Raw genomic sequence first — 24,983 nt, 5'->3', positions numbered from 1 at the left:
TACTGCATTGTAGGTTTTTTCATTTGTGTCTTGATTATCTTAAGATCACTAGTTTCAAGGGTCATCAGAAGCTTACAATTTAAACCCAATATGGGTCATTAAATAAATACTTCCAACTCATTATTCCATCTCAAAAGCTTGGTGTCAAGGAGCAACCTTGAGATTAAGCTAATGAACTTCAAGAACAGTTAAAAAACCCCGAAGCAAACTGAAGTAAAATACGTAAGCAATTAAACGGTATTTCTAATTGGAAATATGAGTAGTTGCTTGAAAGACAAGCCGAATTATCACTGAAGAAAATTGCTACAAAAAATACAGGGGTCAGTTAATAAATGTCCTATCTAGTACCACAGATAGACAACAAAATTAATTTTGGTTTTCCTCCTTTGAACAGTAACATTTTAGACACCTTCAAAGGGCAGAATTATACCTTTTGGAAGAGCATAGCTTGCAGTATCTATCTCAGTATCTGTCTGTCTCTATACGCATCCACACACAATTTTACCTGCCTTATTGAATCATATTGTCTGCTAATACACCCATATTCTTAGGTAAACTATGGAAAGGCTTAAGAAATGCTTAAGAGCAATTAAGAGAGATTTAACTCCCTCAGTGTTCAGACAGACACAGGAGGTTTATTCTGTACTCTGTCAGTATGTACTAAAATATTCTATTACACCTCTTCAATCAGCCTCTCAATGCAAACAAGAAAGTGTATGTAAAAAAAAAAAAGCTAGCCTCTTAAACTTTTTAATAATGAAGCATGATGAAAGATCAGACTGAGTAGTTTAGAACTGGATATGAAATACTGACATTACACATGCAGCCTGCAATATATAACATCCAACCTAAGTTAGGCCCTCATTCTTTGCATCTCTTTCTTATCTTTCTCTGTTTGCTTATTTCTGTTTCTAAATGTGGGTTACTCAGATACACCAAGGAGTAATTATAAGGGAGAAACCACCACTATTATGGTACTAGAAAGCAATTATGTCACAGGGACTGCTTTCTGGATGAGAAATACAGGTGTTCTGTATTTAAAATTTATCTCAAAAAATAGAGGGTTTATGGTATCAGATCCAAACTTCAGAAAGGGGGTGAAGAAAGACACTTGTGATCAATTTTCAGTGTTTTAAACAATGTATCTTAAAAGTCTTATCTGCGAGGAAAACATTTGTTTAAAATCTAAAGATGACTAGAACATTTCATTTCTGCTTCTTCAATGACAATTTCATTAAAAACAATGAGATCATGTTTAAGAAACAGGTTAGGAAAGTAATGAGGACAGATTCAGGAAACCACTTAAAAAACAACGGCATTCTCATTTTAGCAACATCTCTATCGTTAACTCAAAGCACACTGCCTTCTCTTTCTTGACTCTTACCTGCAAGTTGACTAAGTTTCCAAACTTACTGAAGTGCTCGTTAAGTTTGCTGATATTGTTAAGTTCTGGGGGAACTTTTCTCAATTCAAGTTTTGTATTTTCATTTCCAAACTGCACCTTCTTCTGGAAACCTGGACTATTTGTTCTGTTAAAATTTTGCCTGCAACAAATTAAAATCAAGCCAGAAATCCATAGCAAGCTAGAAAACACAACGTTAAATTGTATATGCTTACGTAGGAGCATGTGTGTATGAGACACAGAGAAAAAGATCTTCAGACTTAAAAGAGAATACGATTTTAGAAAGTGTGGAATAGTACAGCACACAGGTCCATACACCTGCAGTTTTCCCCACCGATAACCTCAGCATATCTCGGTGCATAAATCTGCAAGACAATTCACAGTAACTTGTTTGTGTCAGTAAACCCTGTCTTCCACACTGTTTCTCTCCAAAAACTATTTCTCAGCTATTGCACAGAGTCTCCACACTAATGTTTCAAATAACAACTACTTCAAGGCTCTCCACAGTCCCAGTAATACCTTAAAATCCCTTCCAACCTTTTGTCATCCCAGATGTATCTGGACACTAAGGACTTCACCCTATATCTTCTGTCAGTAACATACCTGGCAACTCAAACCAAAATAGCAATAATAAAATTCATGTTTCAAAACTAAATTCAGTCATCTCTAACAACCACCACACTGCAGCTTCTCTTGTTTCTTAGATCATTCCAGCTTTCAGGGAGTAGATCTTGGTATCGTCCAAAGCAACTTCAGCTATCTCTACACTGCCTTTGAGAGAAGACAGTCAAATACAAATTACTCTACAGTGTGATTTTAGTACAGTCAGCTTATTCACAGATCATCTTGCTTACAATTTATGTAGATTTATAGTATGGTTCAGACTACAGAAAAGAGCTCCATTGAATTCCAGCTATTAAGTCAACCTTGTGTTAATGATCACTCACTTGTCAAACCAAGTCTTCTTTGTAGGAACTCCACCATCCCCTGCACCAATTGTTCTTTTCCTGGATTCAGCATCTACCACTATTCTCATACTACTTTTATTAGGAGGTTTTTCTGTAAACAGATGAAAAGATTTTACAATATTGTTTGTATTTTCAGTATATTTGATTGTAAAAAGGTGTTCTGCTCACAGTGAATTTGCATTGAAAAGTGCAATTGTTTGTTTTGAAATTACTATGATCCTTGTTCATACTGAATCAAATCTTGGTCACAGACTATTCTTCTTAACTATCAACAGATGCTGTGACAAATTAAAATAGCTAATAGTCATTTTGTCATAGTAACATCACACATAAGGAAAACAAAAGAGGTGTGTCAGAAAGCATCTGCCTCCAGATGATTGCACTCACTGATTGACAATGTTCTATACAATACTCTGAGGCTCACACCATTTCTGCTAACACCTCCATTCTACTTATTAGATGGCACACACAAAAATGTTCATGATAGGAGATGTACAGTACTCCAGAGCACTGACACCTAGGAGCAAGATTTAGGGATTGGGGGAGGCAGGGGGGGGGAAGAAGTGGCTCTTGCTGAAGAACAAGAATCACACTGGGGGACTCTTCACTGAAAAGATACCAACAGAGACATAACAATATTAAATACAATTACATACAGATGTAAACAAAACCAGATTTAAAAAAACCTGGTTTTATCCCTCTTCCGTTCTCATTTTGCAGGCTGCTGCTTCTTCTCAGGGCCATGGGAACTATGAGGTTAAGATTACTCATGCGTAACTGTCTGCTACCAGATAAAAATGACTCTCTCCTCTCCACAGCATCATCCTAAGATTCTGCTACAGAAACATTAACATTTTCTGTATAAAAGATATACAAAGTGATGTTATTACAGCCAAGTGTACACTGTGCAATACTCTAGCAAGAGATTTCATTTCATCCTATGAGCATAAATCCCTATTCTAATAAACTTCTCTTAATTCCAGAAGATTTTAAAAAGGCAATGTTTTCCAGTATGACATTTTCTGAAAACTGCCTGTATTTGCATTCATGTAAGAAAACAAGCTAAACTAGGTAAGTAAAAGTTTAAGAGCATACCTCTGGGTGGTAGATCCATATCACCCGATGTGAGTCCTATCAAATTTGGTCTTTGGGCATGTACTCTATGTCTATACATAGGTCTTGAAGTATTTGTTATACTTGGAGCTTCTGGATTATAGCCATCTGTGTCATACGTTTCTGGTAACAAAGAAATTGTCTAATTAAAATAAATTGCAGTTAAAACACCTAAGGTTTTAAATACAGTATTTAATTACAATATACAGTTACAATGGTAAAGTTGTATAACAACTATCCTAAAAACCTGCCATGCCAAGTTTTCTGCTTAAACACAATGAAAATAATATTCCATAGTCAAGACTCACACTTTACATGCAAATTTTACTTCTGCCCTGAACTAAGTTAGGAAAAAACTGTGTTAAATTACTGTCTAAATGATACAAACTTATTCTCCCAAACTATGAAATTATAATATCTAAATAATATCTAAAAAGTACAGTATAATATGAATCAATGTTATTCTATTTAGCAAACCTTGTGGGCAAAGCCTCAGTACTACACCTGCTGTAAAAAGAGAGGGTGGAGCAGGAGGCGGCTGGTGATGAATACCCGTTGTAACAACAGTAGGAACTGAGCTAGTTGCTGAGTTTGGGGGGGCATCCATGCCAGCAGGCTGCAGAGGGGGAAGTGGAGGGGGTGGTCCTGTCAAAAACAAAGGAAAACACTGCATTAATTTATTATCCACTAGACTTACATTACACCCAACTCATAAAGAAATTGATCTCAAATGTTTTTAAGCCTACTTAAAAAAAAGGGTGTGAGAAGGCATGTATACAGACATGATCTTGTACCATTCATTCATATGAAACCATTCCTAATAGCAAAGGACTCAGAACTAAGATTACAGAGAAAAACATTTGAAGAGTTTAACATTTCTCCAAACATCATCTTTCTATAAACAAAATTTAATTGCTAACCCAATATTTATCTTCACCAACAGAACTTTAAAGGTCTGTAAAACTCCCTCAAAGAAACAAATTCTATTTCTTAATAGTGTATAACAAAAATATTCTATGATGACAATAACTAGCTTGACTGAAATTATACTTCCAAACACCCAAGAAGAAACCTACAACTCTGGTGGAAAGTCAAAGGGATCCTTCTTAAAATGGAGGGTCTTTTTGGGTGGTTGGTCAGCTGGTCCTTTTTTACAACAGGTAACGTGACGCTTTCAAAGCTGAGCAGTCAAGACTTACCTTCAATTTAATTGTTGGCAAAACCGTGTTTTGGAAAAAGATATAAAGTCACATATTTGGACTTCCCGTACAGATCAGGAAATAGCAAGTGAGGCATAACTCATCACCCCAGCAATATAGTTACTCTCTATACAAAGCGAAATAAATACATTCAGATCTTACTTAAACATACTATCAACTGGAAATTAAAACAGTTTAAGAAACTTCCAGGCAATAACAAATATCAATTATTCTTGAATAATTTTACAAAATGGGATATCTAAGTTAATAAAAAAAGAGAGAAAGGAATAATCACATAAAACTAACATCACAGTTTTTAAACCACACAAGGGAACTGAATACTAAACTGCTGTTTTATAAATGAGAGTCAGGCACATTAGTCTTCATGTAATTTGTAGTGCTTGAGCCAAAATACTTCCCAATGAAAGAGTAAACAAGATGGAGAATTTTTCTTAGCTATTTTACAAGTTTAGTTCAAAATTCACTGCAAATGACATTTTTATGTATAAATTTGATGTGGTCATGAATTTTCTTTTATTATTACAACAGAAATGCCAAATATCTGTTGTTTCCAGGATTTTTCCTTCTTCTCTAACAGTAGTCAGTTTCAGAAAGCTTCTCCCACACAACTTAAGGAACTGAGTTATGCCATGACATGCTTTTGTGTGAACACAATTAAAATATGAATATTGAATATGGAATAATATTTAACATGCAAATTTTAGAACAATCAACTTTGCAACAATTACTGTAACAGTCATTTTGAGGTAAGCAAGTAACATCCAGACTTTTCTACTAAAAATGAGGTTTAATTTTTTTTCATTACCTGTTACAGGTGGAAGGCTAGGTGGTAAGGGGCCTGGTGGTGGTACTGGAGGTCTAAGGTTAACAGGAGGAGGACTCAGAATTGGTGGAGGGGGAGGAAGTCCAGGAGGAGGTGGTCCTTCGACAACAGGGGGTTGTGCTGGAAAAGGCAGAATGCCAGGAAGATTCACATCTTCCACCACTACTGGATCGCTTCCATGATCAAAAGGGCACATGTCTCCTCTCATACAGAAACCCTTTTCTGAAACATTAAAACCAAAAATAATTGTTGTTAGTATTCAACAGCAGTCATTTGATTCAGAGTAGATACGAGACATACTATGTGTAATGCAGCAATTTGCAAATTAAGAGCTTCACATACCAGCAGAAGTTTATAGTAGAAAATGAAACTGACCATTTAACTTTAACAGTCAGCAGACAGGAAGACTGCAGCAACATTGTGGCAGAATAAATACAGGAGCTAGATTTTCCTGAGGAATTAATTCTGCACTAAATTTTAACAAACTGTGAAAACAAAGACTAAAATCTAGATGTCATCACATTAACAAAACCACAGTGTCTCTAAGTATAAAGTCCAGATACGGGATTGAGAAACCCCTATTAGAAGTTAGAATATTATAAAATTCCAACATGAAGAAACCTTTTTTCTCCTTTTCAATTATTTCAGGAAGAATTTTAATATTTTGCCATTGTTTAATGCAATTATGTAAGAGAAAAAAATTTGATATTTACATATATATGTATTGTACATGTGTATGTATACATGCATATGTAAATATGAAATTAAAGTGGATATACATTCACTTCTCTTCTTTTACATGCAAGTAAAACATTGGAGCAGGTCCAGAGGGACACAATCACAATCAGAGATGGAACAGCTCTCCTATGAAGAAAGGCTGAGGGAGTTGAAGTTCTTCAGCCTCGAGAAGAAAAGGCTCTGGAGAGACCTTACTGCTGCCTTTCAGTACTTAAAGGGGGCTTATGAGAAAGATGGGGACAGACTTTTTAGCAGAGCCTGTTGCTACAGGACATGGGGTAATGGTTTTAAACTTAAGGAGGGTAGATTCAGACTAGATATAAGGAAGACATTTTTTATGATGCAGGTGGTGAAGCACTGAACAGGTTGCCCAGAGAGATGGTAGATGCTCCCTCCCTGGAAGTCAGTGTTCAAGGCCAGGCTGGATGGGGCTCTGAGCAACCTGATCTAGTTGAAGATGTCCCTGTTCATTGCAGGGGAGTTGGAACTAGATGATCTTTAAAGGTCCCTTCCAACCCAAACCATTCTATGATTCTATGACTAGCAACAGCCCCCACACAAAAAAACCCAGTCCAACTCAATGCAGAATGGGAAAGATGTTCAAAACATCTTCCAGTAAAAGAGCAAGAAAGCTGAGTATCCACTTCCTCAAAACATGATCCTGAAAAGCAGGTTGTATTACCTCATCTTCAAGAAGCATTACAGAACATATAAACTGAAACGTTAACAAAAAATCTAAGTTCAGCAATGGTCAAGTAGGAAATGTGAAAGTGTACACAGGAAGAGCATTGTGTTGGAACTGGCTAGCCCCTGAAGAGAGATAAGCTAATAAATTTAGAAGATACAAACAGTCCTGAGAAAAGCAAATGGAAGAGACATCTACTGAGAGATTTTAGTAACAGTCAAAAGAGTAGGGGAAAAAACAGTAAAAATTTGAGGATAACTATACCACAATTTTCTAAACATTACCATTTGCTTCATACTCAGAAACTGGAAATAATAAGCTGCTATAGAAGACAGACTTAAAGGTACAAAGTCCCAGTGCCACGCCTGGAGTTGTTATTTCAAAAGTGTACTAGCCTGCACATTTTATTCCTTTCTAAAAAGCTGGTAGAGCTGGTAGACCATGACACAAGAGTTGGCAGCTCAGCTCACATTAGAAGAAAAACGTCAAAACAAAACTACACTTTCACAGTTCTCCTTGCTCCACAGTATTGCTGCGATGTGAAGAAGACCTTTGGCAGTATACAACTCTGCCAACACCTGAGAGCTCAGACTCCTATTTTCTTTATTTAAAATTCTATTCTAAATCAAGAGTTCTGAATGTAAACTGGCCTAGATCTTAAACTCATCATTGTCATATACAACAAAAAAACCCAAAACCCTCAGAATAAACTTTTTGGGGAAATTTAAACTCTTCTGACCTAACAGGTTGGCTGAATTTAGCTAAGATACTGCCAACTGCAGCAGCCTCCTGTGTGGATTTTGGCACAATACATGCAAAATGATAGCTGAAGACAGAGATAAGCACAAAAACTCATCCAATTTTAAGAAACTCCTATATGGAAAAATGGGTTAACATGAGCCTAGGAAGTTGCAGCTCTAGACCATTCCAGTTTAAAATTGTCTCTTAGATAGGATGAAATAAAAACTGACGAGGCCACTGAGGTGCTAATCATGGTCAAAACCGTCAAATGCAGTATTTGGCTTGGACATAACAGAAAACCAGTGTAAAACTGGATTTTTTAGTAACTTTTTATAATAAATATACCATTTTTCATCTATATAAAATAATTCTAGTAACTAAAATAACTATACAAACACCAATAAAGAAAGCTATCTAAAAACTAAGTTAACAAAAAGTGGGATAAAATTTGCATTCAAGAATTGTGCAATAGAAAAAACACAGTATTAGAGAACATTAAGAAAAGAAAGGAAAATTACCTCAATCTTCTCAGAAAGGGGCCAATTGTAGCTGCAGGAAGCAACTAAAAAAAAAATACAGACTTACCATCATAATCTCTACAGCGTTTCTTTGGCAGCGGTGGTCTTCCATAGGAGTTGTGGTCCAGCTGCTCTTCATGGAACTCTGACCAGCTTTCAGTAGTGTTATTTCCATGATGAGCAGGAGCAATAACAGTAATAGTGCTGCTCAGTGTAGGGACAGGGTAGTGGCCAGATGAAATATTTGTCACAGAAGAAACTGGAGTATAATTGTTCTCTAATGGATCTGTTCTATCCATATCATATTTTGGCTTTCCCAAATCCCTTTCTGTAAAAAAAGAAAAAAAAAGTTCTATTGGATGCTTCCTTCTGCACATTTTCACCAGAAGCAGCCACTAACCTGTGTATCTTCAGTCTACATTAATTAATCTCAAAATATAAAAACTATAATTGAAATGTTGTAAAGGTTGCCCAGAGTGCCTGCAGAGATTCCACCCTCGGAGTTACAAATTGTAACTCAACTAGATGGGGTCCTGAGCAACCTGTTCCAGTTTATCTGCTTTGAGAACGGGTGTTGGACTACAAGACCTTCAGACGTCTCTTTCAACCTCACCTATTCCATGATTCTACATTCCAAAGGTTTAATCAGAAGAATAACAATCTTAAAGAACACAGTCAGCCACTGGGGTATTTTAAAAACAGCTATACCCACAGTAAAGCAGAAACCCTATTTAACTTCAAGCAGAGTACATTTTCTGTAGTGATACATACATTTTAAGAACTTCAGGCAGAGAGTTATACTGAATAAAGGGAAGCAGTGGTCAAGAAAAAGGTAACCACCACTTGAAAACACTATAAAAGTTACACATCTTTAACGTTTCAAGATACTGTTATTGTTGTATCTTTATGTTGTTGATATTCACTTTATCTGCATTCAAATGCATACATTTATCACAGGAAAAGAAAGCTTTAACATGACTAAATAACAGTGCTTGACAGGTGTGGAACACTCCTGGACAGACACAGCAGTAAAATGACCTTTTATTCTGAATACATACAAACTATTCTCTTAATTTTCTAATATTATCAGCAAATAAACACTAAGTATCAGACTAAGACAGAAGAGTTCTGTCATGAGGTAAGTTCGTAGACTCAAATAGTCCCACATTAAAAGAACATTAATAAAAATGTCTTAAAGATGGCAGGTAAGTGTGAGTAGAATAGTCGTCTTAACGTGCTTAGAAAAAGAAACTAAAAGCTTTCGCTATAAGGTATTTTCTATATTACCATTGCAGTTTATTTAAAATAATTAAGGTTTAATCTTTCAGTTAAACTGCTGCATGATATTTAACTTGCTCATTCGCAAGTTGTTTGGAAAATATCTGCTCATGTATTTTCAGGAACTCTGCATTTCCACTTTTAAAGCTGAGTTACCATGGCCCATTCTACAAAAAGAAAAATAATACACAGGACACTTAAACCAGACTGTTTTTACCTCTACATTGTCTGAAACAGAATAAACATATAAAATGACTCCCAATGTTTTTTTCCAATTTAACACTAACAAATACTGGGGGAAAAAGCATTCTTTTTGACTGAATAAACAGCTTTGCTTTTAAAGGAGTTCAATTCAAAAATTACAGTACTGAAGTCTTAAGTCCTACAGTTATGTGTGCAAATGTAAATATTTACTCTAATAATTTCAGCCCCTCCCTATGACACCAAGGAAACAAGACAAAAAGAATAGAGCTGTACTGTTCTGCTTGACAAGTCATTTGCTACCAAACAGGTAATTTCTGCCAGTTCTACCTCCAGTAGATGGGTATTAATTTCTGTATCTTCACACACCAGATTCTGAGCTTCCTGGAACTTAATGAAATGCAATTAACTCAGATTTTTCTGCCTCGCTTACAACATTGCCTCACAGTGGCCAACACAGTCAAAGATATTAGAGAATAATGGAAGGAAAGAGGGGAAAACAAGCACTGAAAACATAATCACATAAGCCTTATTCCACAGAAAACCAAGCTAAATTTGAACAAAAAACAAGAATAGAGGAAATTTTGGTACATCTTGAACACAGCGTTTAAGTTTAGTGTCTAAATTTTGTAGGCAACATTCACCGTATTTTAGAGACCAACTGTTGGTACCTCTGCTTCGTGTTCTGCTCCGGCTTCTGCTCCGGTCTCGATCCCGGTCCCGCAATCTCTCTTTGCTCCAACTTCTACTTCGACTCCTGCTGTAGCTCCGACTCCTCCCTCTTCTTCTGTTATACCGATCCCTGTAAGAATCTCTTCTGGGAGGATTTCGGTCATAATCTCTCTTTCGAGAACGTTCATCTTTTTTCCTTTCATCACGGCTTCTAAACATGCAATTTTGTAAATTAATGACAAGAATTATGAGCCATAATTTAAAATCTTTACCATTAAAACCCTCAAGAAATGGCAATGGAAAACTAGAGAAAGCTACAAATTAAATCTAACTACAGGCTTTCCTGTCTTCTCAGAAGACTTAAAATTCTTTTATTTGGTTTTTGCATTTTACTTTTATCATCTGCGATATTTTAAAATGTAAGTAAGATTTCTGTTTATGTTTCTGCACCTTCCCCAAGTTGGAAAGGGCAAAAAGGTAGCAGTTACTGAAGGAAAGGCTTCTAAATTACATTATCACAATTGAACCTCAATACTGAGCAGAGTAAGTGTTGTAATATAAGCTACAAATCTAGCATAAGAATGAATCATAGGTGATAGTTGTGCACAACTCAAGAGTTTACAGTCACCTATATACTCATAATTTAATTACATAAAAGCAATTGCATAAAAGCAATAAAAGCTTTATTTTCAGGCTTATTAGGTGACCATACAGAAAGACAGTATTTAATGTAGTAACAGTATAAAAATCCAAATCCATCTGACTCCTGATATAATACAGGAAGTTAAGCAAAATTTATTACCTGGTATCTCTGTAGCGAGAACTTGACTGAGGAGGACTGTGATTTAATCTTCTAGAAAACTTTTTCTCTCTCTCTTCCTCTTTAACTATCTGAATTTAAAATATATACGTTAGATTAAAACATGAGTACACTATAAAGGAGACTTCTGCACAATCAAATAGAATCAAAAAACTCTAAAATCCTGAGCAAAGCCAACAGTACCACTGAACTGAAACAACATTCTTGCATCTAATGCAATTAGAGAATCTTCCTAACATATTAGACTTCAATTTCTAAGAATATTCAAAGCACAGGTTGGGAGAAAATAAAGCAGAAGAAGCAATCCTTAATGTGCTGTGTTGAACATACATCTGCCTTTGTCACAGGTGGACAAAAATCCATATGAAAGTGCAGTGACAGATCTGGGAAGACATGAATATTCAATGATTGACACAATAAGGTCTTCTCTTCATCAGCAGGTTAGCTGGTTCAGATCACAGTTAAACACTTTCATGCAGCCAAACCTACACTGCTCTTGAAAAGGACAAACCTACTCTTCTGGCTCAAAGAACAACATAAATACTTGTGTCAGAGTAAGGATGTTATTTGGATCAAGCAGCTGAAGGAATGAGGACTGCCATTTGAAATGGCAGCCTGGATTTATGCTGAATTAAATGCAGCATAACTACAACAGCAATCCTGAGCAAAGAACTAATGTAGGTTGTACTGCAACTCCTACACTACTCAGTAACTTTATTTACATTTGCCTAGTCAGAACCACTTTGGTTTACCTTTGAAGCACCCACTTATGTTTAGAAAAATTGTGCAGCAGTACTCAACAAACCAGACACAAATCTTCTGACACATTTTAATGCTGTAGTATAACTTTTGGGCCTATTGTTAATAAACAAATAAACATGATGAAGTCGAACCCCATAAGCAAACTACAGGAATGAGGAAAAACACATACATTTAAAATAAAATCAGTGCCTACCTCTTCTTTTTTTGTTTCTTTTTCTTGGTGCTGAAAAAATTCTACTTTCAGGCTTCCTGACGATGGCTGCTCTGGTGGAGGTAGATAACTTTTTGTATTCACAGCATCAAACAGTTTTTCCACAAATATCTGAGTTTCTAAAAGTAAAGGATGTACAAATATCCATTATTCAAATCTTCAGTTAACATTTGCTTTATATATGAATATATATATATATCTTAAAAAAAAAAAATCAGCATTCACCAAAAAGTTAAAACAATGAGGGTTTTTTTAAATACTGTGCTGCTATTTTATATTTAAAAAGGGCATTTACAGAGACAAGAAACATGTAAGTAATTACAATGTTTCACAAAGCTTTTTAATCCTTGAATTATTTAATGTCTCATAATAAAACACCTGGAAGAATATTTCTGGAATATACACAGAGCTCAAAGGCTTCTGATTCTGGTAATAACTCTTAACATTTCTAACTTTCTTCCAAGGATACCAATAGATATAAAACATACACCTAATATGTGCATAGTGTGTTATACACCTGTTTTCGAAAACAAATTACTTCATGAAAATTGAGTTACATACTTCAAAGTAACAAAGCTAATGAAGAGATAAATGCACAACTCTACAGTAAAAGATCGATTGAATGAATTAAACAAGACAGACTCTTCATTCAAACTTAACTCTTATGAAAAAGACCATACCTTTCTGAAGAAATACATCCAGCTGATCAACACACAACGCCTTCAGTTCCTTTTCACTTTTATCCTTCTTTACCAAAGCCAGAACGTATTTAGCTAGGGCAGATGGATCTGCATCACATCTGCAAATAGATTAATTAAAAAAAAAAAATAGAAGCAATTAACAGGGAAGAGTCAGTCTACTTAATTACAAATGAATACAGTGATGCAACAGAAGTGATCTAGACTATAAAAACCCTCAGACTCAAAGAGACTTTCTCTTAAATATATTTCAAAAGAATCCTATTACTACCTACATATGAACACATAAAAAACAGATTAACTGAAAAAAATCTTAATTTCGAAAGCCTAAGGAAAAAAGTGTCCATATGATATTATCACAGAAATATCCATAAGAGGTACACAGACAATGAAGGGAAATTTAGGGGATCATTATCTATTCTAGACATCTAAATTTAATCAAAAATTAGGTATGGAGCACTTTAGTGTAGAAACTGATGGTCTCGTGCATATCAAAGAACTTAGAACTTCTGAGTAAGTTGTATAACCACATTAAGGAGAACATTATTTAATATAACTGATAGAATTTTATTATGTTTCACAAGCAGTAATCTACAATGAACTCTGTAGTGGCGTTAGAGTAAAACCTGCCAAAGCAAGTGAGAATAGCGCAGAAAATCATTTCACACTTCATAACTCAAAGTCAGCAAGTAATGAAATTGTGAAACACTGGTCTATCAGGCAGAACAGCAGCATTTTCTTAATTGATTTAATCCTATTATTTAGCATAAACCAAAGGATGACCTCAGATTCCACAAAACCAGGCAGGATTTAACACATGCGCACAGGTCATGTGATACAGACAGCTAGCCTGCTTGTAAGGTGATCAAAGTTAATACTTGTCTTTTAAAAAAGAGGAAAAAAATTGCACTAATGCATCCTAACTGTACATTCTGTCTGGCAAAAGTAACTGAGAAATAAGTAAAATTAAACTGTGGTGAGGGAGTTGCACTGAGTATCACACAAACACTATTCTAGCATAGAAGTCCACTAGTCACAATGAAGGAATAAAACAGCAGTTCCCAATCTCTTCCACATTAAAACACATGAAATTTCAATGCTGAAGCTTAATCATAAATCTTAAATCTTGATCATTTAAATGACATATATTTTAGAAAGTGGGCAACCAAATCCATCACCACATCATGCTACCTAACTCCTCTCCCCAAAGAAACTATTTCCTGCACAGCAAGCAATATCCTCCATACAAATATATCCACCAAGCAAAGGAAGCAGATCTGTTGGCATCCATCCTCAGGAGAACTTCTGGATAGCTTGGGCCCAGCACAGAGTGCTCTTAAGTTAAAGGTCAGAGCTTCAAACATAATTCAGCAACCTGTAGTAAACAGGCAATAGCAGAATTTCATGCTGTAAATAAAAGGCAACTTGAGCTGCTAAAGGACGTACCAAAGTATTCTCTATTTGTCTACATTATTTATAAATACAGGAGATGGGAGTTCACAATCAGTCAACATTCCAGAAGAACCTGTACACACTAATCCAACAAAATGCTTAATGTTAATTGAAAAACAGACTGCACACCAACTGAAAACTCTTCAGAAATGTTTTTCTTCAACTATCATATCTGGTTTGATCCAGTTCAAATTTAACAATTCTTTATCCAGAATAAAATGCTGCCCAAGCACCAAGTCATCTTGGAGGCAGGCACATAACCCCCTACAGTGAAAGTGGAAGGACTACACGGTCTTTTTTACACTGCTAGCCAGCTGAGCACATCATCCAAGCAGATTATCTGAAAACCCGATGTTGAACAAAGTGCTCCTCATAGGCTGCAATAAGGAGACCCTAAGGCCAGCATTTCATAGCTTCTCAATGCTTGAATTTGCAAAATTTAGGGTTTTTTACTGTTCCTTAATGCAACTTCAGTGTCACTACAGGAGATTTTTCAGTCCTCTCCCAGTTTCAAGCTAAATCATGCCTCGGAAAATTAGTGTGCTATTTTCATATTCTCTGCCTATAGTCATAACAGAAAAACAAGGGCGGGGGGGAGGACAATTTTCACATAATCCTCAAATTTTTATTCTTCTTTCTATTCACCATGAAAATCAGATAAAGCATTACAAGCTGATTTTTTTTATTTCATTTTCCACAAATTCAGTTCTCATCTAATAATATGAACAGTCAGCTGTCACTGTTCAAAATCTGCTACAACTGATTTAAATGACACATGCACTCAAAATTTAGTAGGGGGAAAAAAGAAAAAAGCAAGTGTCAGTCTAGAAGGTAAAAACCCACTTCCGTTAGCTACTGAAATATACTTTAATTCTTCAGCTCCTACAGTAGTGACTATACAAGAACCTCATATTCAGTTTAAAGTAATCCCTCTCTCATGAGTAGGGTAGGAAAATCTTATTTGGGAAGCCACCTAGACTTCAAAAGGTGTAACAAAAAAACCCCAAGCAAACAACAAAAAAACCCTAAACAAAACCCCAAACAACAACAACAACAAAATGTTTAAAAGTAATGAATCAGTGCTTTCACCCCTCCCCACCATGATTTTCTTCTTAAATCTTAGCAATACTGTCCACCCCAGAGTGACCGGAGTTTGAATATATCCGCCCAACTCCAAGATACTCTCAAGAAAATATACTCAATAAAAATGTACATAAATGTACTTTTAATTTCCAAAACACAGCATCACTTTCTCCTGTGGCATTGTCTTAGCATTTAACACTCTGTGATACAACCACATATGAACAATGCAAAACAACTGTACTGAACTCTATTATTATTATTATTCAATATGTAAGTGTAGAAATTCCCCTGCACACGACAGGAAGAACTTACATACTTTCAAGTTAAATCTCTGTTTTTTCAAAAATACAGATGAATTACTTCAAATTGATGCCAATTAAGCAATACTGAATACAATGCATTTTGTGGTAGAGCAGGATGGAAAAAATGTTTTTATAAACTGACATTATGATTTTATGTTATTTCTTTTCACTTCTTAAAATTAAACTGCAAATGATCTTTACACAGCAAAGACTGATTTCCTTTATTATGTACTGACTTGAAACAGAAATCTCCTCTACTATATGTTGCTCAAAGCCTGAAAAAAAACCCCGAAAAACTGATCTGTTTTCTTCACATGATTGTGAAGCCCATGCTTGTTTCTGTAGCTAGTATTTAAAATAAATTTTAAAAAAGCTTTTACAGCTTTTCAGACTCTTACAAAACGCCATTTTTTTAAGATGATGCTAAAATTTAATTGCTAGCAACCTGAAGTGGTGGAAAAGAAATGAAATTTAAACTTTACAGAGCTGTGAATACAGGAGGTCTGCCTGAAATTTTCTGCTCCTTATAGCTATTAGAGTTCTGGATATTATAATCAATTGCTTTGTTTGAGGGAGAGCTGCTTTTTTAAAAGCAATTCCTTTCTACTTTTCCATTCAAACTCAATTCTGAAATTTTGTGCATAAATTCTCCATCCTTTGGTTTGGTCAAAATCTGCTGGTTTGGATTACAGGGACCTTGGCATTTTCTGATAAATAAATTATTTTATCTAGTCTGACAGTATTTTCTTACAGAGTAGCAGCCTTTGTATAATATGCAATATGCTTGCTGTATCTTTGTTGTGCACACATGGATTTTGCACCCATTTTGAGCTAGCTTTATCAGTTTTTCTTAACCTCTCTGTCTTCTATTTTATGCTCTTATAGTCATATTGTTTTATTAAGTTATGTCACTTTAAAGAAAACAGGAAAGGAACCCATACTGATGGCAGCAAAATATACTGTGTAGCACAAGGACTTATCATACATCTATTTCATGTTATATTCTTTCAGATTACAAGATTATCTGCAGTTAAGGACAGAGAAAGGTCTTTAATTGACAATTGAGAAAAATTAGAAAAATGAGAATAGCACCTACACATTTCAAATAGTTTAGGTTGTATCCAAAATTAAAAATAACTTTCAATTTCAATTCTTGTGTTCACTGAGTGATACACTCTTTCAGTTGTTAGATACAGTTTGAATCCATGGCTTAATTTGAATATAGCATGGTACATCACAGACCTGAGCATAAATGGAATCTGCGCGTTAGAAATGTGACAGAAGTTGACATAACTTTATTCTTATGCTAAAGTTTGGCTCCTAGAATATTCACATGCACTGAAACATGTAAAACATTTCTCAACTTCGAATCCTGTATCTCCATCTCCTCAACTTTTTATAAACATGTTCTGTAAGTAGTAATACACATCAGTAATCACATAAATTTATTGTTTTCTGCTTCATGTTGTCTTTAACAAACAAAACCCACAAATAATCTGAACTCATTTCCATTGCAGCAAGTACATCCCAGTGCCTGTTACAATTAAACACCACAGCATGTTTTCTTACAACCACTTTCTGAATATATGATCCTAACTAGTAATGCTAAATTTTTTTTACTTCTAGTAATGCTTTTCTGCAGTCTGTACTCTATCAGTCAGAGAACATGCAGTGTCTACTGCTCTATATTAAACAAGGGAGACTGCTCTTGCAATCCTGCTTTAATAAACAGTATTTAATATACAGGCATAGACGGAAGAATTCTCTTGCTAGAGCTCTACATATTCTTCAGAGAATGATCTGGATATCTCCAACTGCTAACCACCAGATAAAAGCTCCTAAAAGCAAAGAAACACCCAATCAAATATTTTCTTCAACTGTAGCAAGAGTTCACGACTACAACAAACCTCACATAAAAGTTCAAAATAATTTATTTCTGATCTCAACTAGTTTTGCAGTCATAAAGCAGAAGAGAAAAGCTGAAGTTGTTGGAGTAAATTTAAGCTATATACATATATTTATGTATTAAAAACTAATGAATGTTTGAAAAGGGGAAAGTAATTTGGCTGAAGAGGACTCACTTCTGTGTAGGTTTTTTTTTAATACTTTGCATTTCATTGAACACTGCTCAATCTGTTTCCAATCCTCAGATTTACATATGTTGAAATATAAAATACTAAATACATTCTGAAAACCCACTTTGATTTTTACAATCACCATGCAATTACAGGCATCAGCCTTAACTTACAAATGCAGTAGATGCTGAATACATATTAAAGTTGTTTGCAAAGAAATGTTACTGCTGTTAAGGGACTTTGTATGTACAGCAACAACAGAGCTTATACTGACTTTTTAGAAGGACATTGCCAAAATAGCTAAAAGGAATTAAAATACCTTTGTACATAAATACTGCAGAACCACCATTTAAAAAGATATCAAATAGAGGCATATAGTAAATAGCTCTCAAGCCTTAAGAGAGAATAACCACAAAATCTGAATACAGTATGCTGAGGACATATTTTGCCAGGTTAATGCTGAAGAATGTATTTAAGCATCAGTACAAAAATACGTATTCAAATGAAAGGCAAATCATGCTGGTTTATTTGAGTATTTTTAATGTAAGAGGTAAAAAAGAGAAGGCAGATCTGAAAGTCTCTTGGACTAAATATTCAATTATCAGCTGAGAACTCTGGGTGTGTCTCCTCAACAGAGCCGGGAACTCTCTACCGGGCAAACATCAAATACAAGGCCGCTAGGACTCCTGTTCCACTACTCACACCAACAGCAAAAAAACCCCACAACCAACCATCTGATGATTTCTTAAACCAAGAGGGAGAAGAAAAAGGAATTAGAAAATGGCAAGCAGACTCAAGAAGTTGATAGTAGACCTGAAAAATTCACATATTTAAATAGCTTGTTAACACTGCCTATCCAACTACAGTCTGACTTCCTCGCATAACATTTTCCAGGAAAGCACAGAACAAATCAAGAAACATATTCTAGGCTTCCTACATATGTACTAAGCTGAAGCCTTTTAAAGTATTAACTAATTAGTTTGAAGAAAGTTTTGAAATATCTAAACCCAGATATTCTCCTTTCAGAAAAACCCGCATCTCCAGTGCTATGAAGTTCTTCATGCTACAATTCACCATTGAAGTCAGTTCTTAATAAGCAAGGTAGCCACTTTGAACTGGAGCCTTAAAAGAGTAACTATTTCTGGTCTTTTTTTTTAAAGTAGTATCTACAGTATTTGGTGCAGACCTGGTACTATGGTGCTGTAGTAAGCACTACAGAAATCAGTTTAATCAGAGGATAATCCTCTTTTTGCTAAAAATTTCACTAGCATGGCAAAAAACCCTGCTGCTTAAATTTTACAGTTATTGGACAACAATTCAACCATTATATGGAAAATGAAATTTTTTTTTTTTTTTGGCAATATAACTTAATTCACACTTTTCTACGTGCCTTTTCTATTAAAAAAAAAAAAAAAAGTATTCCAAAGCCTACCCTCTGGTGAAAGTGTTTGGAAAATGTATTCAAATTCCCAAAGGGAGATATAGATAACCTTTAGTGTATATGTACACTTATGTCCAAAGGGAGATATAGATAACCTTTAGTGTATATGTACACTTATGTCCAAAGGGAGATATACATAACCTTTTCACCATCGGGGGGTGGGGGGGGGGAAGAGAAAATCCTCATGATGAAGCTGTCAAACTGTAATCTGATGAACAGGGTTACTTACTTCTGAGAAAAAGTGTGCTTGGGGGAGGGAGAGGAGCAAGGAAAGAAAAGAAGCTTCCATGAAATTTCCTTGTAATGTAACAATACTTGATAACTGCAGTTATATTTCATTGTCTTTATTTGAAGTTAATGCCAAGACCCTCAATCTAGACTTCCATTTTGGACACAGCTAGTGCATACACACACACACGACTTTTTAAGATGATAAAAGAAACTACAAGAGGGTGCTTTTTTCTTCATTTTTTACAATTAATGTACACACCAAAAAGGTGCTGCAAGTCGTGAAACGAGTTCCTTGACAAGTTTAAATTAGCACAATACACTGTAACCGCAAAAGCATGTCTGAAAGCCTCCAGGCAGTGAATGGTCTTTCTGCAGAGGAAATAACATGTAGGTGCATGCTATTTGTCATACTCTGATCCTGAGAATTTACAGCCTAAATTTCAGTCTAGTTTTGTTGATTAACATTTATACTTCTCTAGAATACTGCTCAGTTCTTGACATCAACCAAGGCGGGCATGGCTATGTTTGAAGGTTGAGAGCCACGTGTCTTATTTGGAGGACTAAGTGGCTGTAGAAAAATGTACGTTGCATTTTGGGCAGAGCAGCTAGTCTAATTTAGGCAGTTGTACCCTTCTGTTGCATTGCTACTAAAAAAAAAAAAATCTATAAAAAGCTACAGTGTTCAATTAGTAAAATGAATGACAGGCTCATTCAGCAAGATCCAACTTCTACATTGAGACACTATTGTAGATGAGAAAGACCACTCTTAATGTTCACTTTCACTACCTCTTTAACCATACTTAAAGTAATAGAAAGACATAGAGGAATGCAACAGCCTCAAGTGCTGTTATGTAAGTTACAGATGTCATTACAATAGTTTTAAATTACCATGATACCCAGATATGACATGTTCATACAGCTGCAACCAGTAACCAGCACCTTAAAATGCCACCTCTAGATTCAAGACAGCTCTTACGAGGCAAAATAGCTGTCAGCCTGCTGATTGTCCAACACACATTCAATGCAGAAAACGAAAATCATCACACTGTCTCTATGACTTGCCATGCAGCCAAAGGGTTCCATTTCACTCCTGATGTTCAGTGTAACAACAGGAAAGGTTTCCTGTAACAGAAGTGACCTTCTCTTTATTTTCTGCTTTCAACTATACCTTCTAGATCAATATTTTAATTCTATCACAATATTTTTACACAGAAGCTTAGCAGTATCAGCACACTAAGTTAGGAACCTCAATTTCTCAAACACAGCAGCTCTCTATGAGTGAGATGAACAATCAAGTTTCCTAACAGAAGAGTAGCATAACACTGACATGTGTTATGTTATTTATCTTAGTTATAAATAGCTTAATGAACAGTGTTAACAGAATAAGTGAAATGAAGAGAAACATCTATTGCTTTTGAACTTCTTAGGAATTTTCATGGGAAACAAGAGTGAAACCTTCTGGTGGGTCAATGAGCGTTACTGGGAGGATGGTGTGCCACATGTATGTGGAAAGGAATTCCAGAGTTTTTCATTTTACCTTATTTCTATTCTTTCAGTATCTTGGCTTATTAGCATATTCCTTACACCACTGTCAAACCTTTTTTATTCACTACCTTTTTCAAGTGAAGGGTGAAGTTAACTAATCAGGAATCTATTAACAATTAAGCAAAGATCCAAACAGCCAGAAAATATGGTGAGATTTAACAAAGGTTGAAAAGTACAGCAAATAAAAACAGAACAGCGAAGGCATAACTGAACACCAGAGCATACTGACTGTTGCCATAAAATATTCCAGATAGTCAAATTATTCTTTAAACAATTTGGATTTTATTCCCTTTGACGCAAGTAGTTACAACACCACGATCAGTTACAGAATTAATCAATGCAAAAAACCTTTCTATTTTAATGAGTTATGCCTAAATACTGCATAAACATTGTTTTAGCTATTTTTTCATCTTCCTTGCAAGTCTGATTTAGCACATGAACAAACTTTCATAAAAATGTAAACACAGAAAAGTGGAAAAAATTAGCTACTGGAGCCTTAATCAAGATGTAAGTAAAATTCAGTGGGCCAGAAAAAGATTTTAATTAAATTTATTTTACACAAAGTAATTAAAAAACAAGAAAATTTTCCACTGTAAAGAATTAGGGCAATGGGGAGAACATTACAATGTCTTACAAAGTAAAATGGTGAGTGCAGCATTAGTACAAAAGAGCTATTTATTTTTTTTTTACAGGTAGAGATTCAAACAAATTCAAGGAAAAAAAAAAAACAAAAAACAAACGAAACAAACATCTCTACCTGGAACTCTGCCAAGCCAGATCCTGATATTCCAGCAAGGATTATATACACAGTTTATACAGGATCCAGACTGGACTTGCAGAAAAGAAACCCATCACAACAGATATGGCTCAATGAGGACCTTGTTAGTACAGAAATTAAAAGTGACAGACATACAGTTATATTCCAGTTTTAACACTGTTTTCAAATACTTTACAGGAGCGGTGCCATGGACAAGAAAAAGTGTGTAACACTAGAAACTAAGCATACTGTTGTCTGCAAGCAATGAGGAAGAACTGTTGATAAACACCTTTAGAGAACTGACTGGAGTTGAACATACAAGATCGTTCTAGTCAAATAGAGAACAGCCACAGCACAAAAAATTACTCTCACCACTTTGTTTACACTGGTACTACATTCACATTGCTGTATCTGTAACAGTTCTGTGTGCGTATTTATTAATTCTCCATATGCCAAATTGAGCTGCTCCAAGATTTATTTCCAAAACCACAAAAGCAGCCTGCCTTTGGAAAACCGTAGAAAATTACTAGAGAACTACGACCCCTCAAGCAGAGCTGGACTGTGTTAAGTACTCCAGCATGGTAGCTTTTGCAGTTTCCACCTCACTGCAACAAGACCAAACTCAGACAAGGAGTGTTTGTGTGGAGGATCACCAAGATTTTGCCAAAGGCATTACACCAGTCTGAAACAAACAAAAAACCACAACACACAAGAAAGAAACAAAAAAAATTCCAAAACTTAAATTCTCCATCACCCCTCCTCCAAACACTCATGTCTATGAACAGTGTTTCCCAGAGGCACCACGTGGAAAGCAATTCCAACAGTCAAATGATGTGCAGTCCATACAATTATGTAACACACTTGTTTCCTTACACTAAAAAGCTAACATTTTTGCTAGTGCTTTAACATAGTTTAAAGATAAGACTTAATGAAACAATCTTTACGGATATTGCTATCTTCTAGCTCTGAAACAATGTATTTCCAAACTACATATGTTACAGCCTTTGGAACAAGCTATACATCCTGATTAAAATTGCTAGCTACTTGTAAACAGGCAACTTGGAAAATAAAGCATGTTTTAACTACTCGGCTCTAGATAACTAGCACATAAATACAGACCTATATACACGTGTATAAAATTTATTTATCTTCTTAAATGCACTTCACCCCTTAAAATTCCTGAGACAACACCTCCATAATGATCTAATGCAGTGGTATCTATCTTCCCTAGTCTTATTAGGAAGTTCAGCTGCCTATCTCACAGGTAAAGGTTTCTGAAAGAGCCACGAGATAAAAACAGTTATCTTTTCCTTTTAATGAAACAAAAAAATGTGTCAAGTCAAAAATTATTCTCAGGCTATGGTCTCCAGACTACCAGCGCTTAGGGGCTCATTGTTCTAGTACTGCACCAACAGCAGTTACTTCTTTAGAAGTAACTTCTTTAGAAGTAACTGCACACTCAAATTTTCATACAGCCAGAAGCTATGGCTGTAGGCACACATTTCAGATAGCTGAGATCAGAATCAGCTCCAAGAGTATTTGACTGCTAGGAAATTACAGTACTTTTCCACCAATTTCAACATTTATTGGAATAATGCAGTAACACAGGACACTGCACAAAACTGAGTGACAGTTGAATTTAACAGTCCCTACTGGCTTGTTTCCTCCTATAGCTAAAATTCAGAGAACTGAACAGCCTCTAGCTCAGCAATTCCCTACCCAATGACATAGTCTTCCAGCATGAGAACCACATTTGAATGGCTCACACATCACATTTAACCTAACAGAAACACGCTGATCCTTTTAGTGCTAAAAAGCAGAAAATTACACTGATTCCAAAAGCTGAAAAACACAATTTAATCCTTTAACTGTTGACTATCACTAGTAGGTATCACAGTTCAATATTCAAGCAAGTAGAAAAACACAGAACAACCTGAGTTTGTTACCAGAATAAAAAGTTCCTGCTACACATCACTAATGAACAGAGCTTGAGTGGAAAGACTGAGGAACCACACTGGCCTCTAGCTAAACAGTATCTGGCAAACTTTTGGTATTTGTTATCTTGTTAATAACAAACTTTTATTATTCACTGGTGAAAATTAAACTAAAGCTCCTGATGCGCAATACTCAGAGCAGAAAAACTGTAGAAATTTTTTTTGGATACAAATCTGAAAAATGCAAAAAACCTAATGTATTTACTCAAGGGATTTTGAAGTCAGCTGAAGCCCTCCTGTAAACAAACAGACTTCCAGTTTCAGATTTCACAGGATTTAAAAATGTTCCTTATAAACTATTTGAAGCTAACATATCAATCTCCAGCTGCTGAGCAACTGAGAAGTAAGTGTGTATGATTTATCATTTCAAATTACCAACATGTATTTTGGAAATGAGAAGCTAAATATTGTCTGTTCCAAGCCTCTTGACCAGCACACTACTGATAAACTGCTGATTGTCATTAACAGTATATTCATGCAAGAAAGTAGCCAAAGACTAATGGGGAGCATTCTGCACCAGAAGATTAGCTGCATTTATTACCACAGAACACAATGTGCTCTGTTATTCTAATATTACTTTGTCAGTGTGCTGTATTATTCTACTATTACCTTACACTGACCCAAGAGGAATATTAATTCATCTTCCCAAAACTACACCTTTACAATAAAATGCCTTTTTAAAAAAAAAAAAAAAAAAACACAAAAAAACCCACAAAAAAAAAACCAACAACAAAAAAAACCAAACCCACCCAGAACTATCACGGTCTTAAGGATCAAACATTTTCTATAAATTACAATATCAAACATATTATATAAATTACACTTGGTGTAATTTGCTGCAGGCCTAATTCAAAGTTCACTGAAATTAAGTTCAAGACTCAACTATTTCAGTGTGGTTTGGATTAGGTTCTATGATAAAAGAGAACACCACACCCACCCCCCCAAAACACAAATGAATCTCTCCTAAAAACGTACCAGCATCTTGTAACTTTTTCAAGTTATTTCAGCATAAGCCATATAAGTATACATGTACATACATATACTTAGCTAATGACTATGGAAGCCATAAAGCAAACATTTTTTTCCCCATTTAACAGCATCAGAGTAAAACCAACCGTGTCCAAACATTTCAGAAGAAAAGTTAACACCAGAAGTAATTTATAAGTGCTAGTTCTATCGACTAAAATCAAGCTCCAGCAATTTAGCTCAGACATGTTAAAAAGGTATTTCAGAATGACAAGTGCATGCTTTGA

General features: G+C 35.3%; 1 protein-coding gene across 4 annotated transcripts in view; it reads right to left on the bottom strand.

The window, feature by feature from the left end:
• RBM26 (RNA binding motif protein 26) overlaps window positions 1-24,983 on the bottom strand; it is a 58,700-nt gene that overhangs the window by 32,481 nt on the left and 1,236 nt on the right. For 2 of the 4 annotated variants that reach the window (XM_074911690.1, XM_074911673.1), the window contains exons 2-11: window positions 12,833-12,951; window positions 12,135-12,271; window positions 11,162-11,250; window positions 10,359-10,570; window positions 8,276-8,536; window positions 5,509-5,748; window positions 3,988-4,128; window positions 3,466-3,606; window positions 2,350-2,461; window positions 1,385-1,544 (exon numbers count right to left, since the gene is read on the bottom strand). In XM_074911690.1, the coding sequence (XP_074767791.1) occupies window positions 1,385-1,544; window positions 2,350-2,461; window positions 3,466-3,606; window positions 3,988-4,128; window positions 5,509-5,748; window positions 8,276-8,536; window positions 10,359-10,570; window positions 11,162-11,250; window positions 12,135-12,271; window positions 12,833-12,951 (1,612 nt within the window). Of the gene's footprint in view, window positions 1-1,384; window positions 1,545-2,349; window positions 2,462-3,465; window positions 3,626-3,960; window positions 4,129-5,508; window positions 5,749-8,275; window positions 8,537-10,358; window positions 10,571-11,161; window positions 11,251-12,134; window positions 12,272-12,832; window positions 12,952-24,983 lie in introns of all 4 variants that reach the window. The other 2 variants (XM_074911682.1, XM_074911699.1) reach the window with 2 other exon arrangements.

The sequence above is a fragment of the Athene noctua genome, chromosome 1 (assembly GCF_965140245.1).
Source record: "Athene noctua chromosome 1, bAthNoc1.hap1.1, whole genome shotgun sequence".
In the NCBI taxonomy this organism is placed as follows: domain Eukaryota; kingdom Metazoa; phylum Chordata; class Aves; order Strigiformes; family Strigidae; genus Athene; species Athene noctua.
The sequence above is the reverse complement of the archived record's forward strand: the minus strand, read 5'-3'. Positions and strand labels throughout refer to the sequence as shown.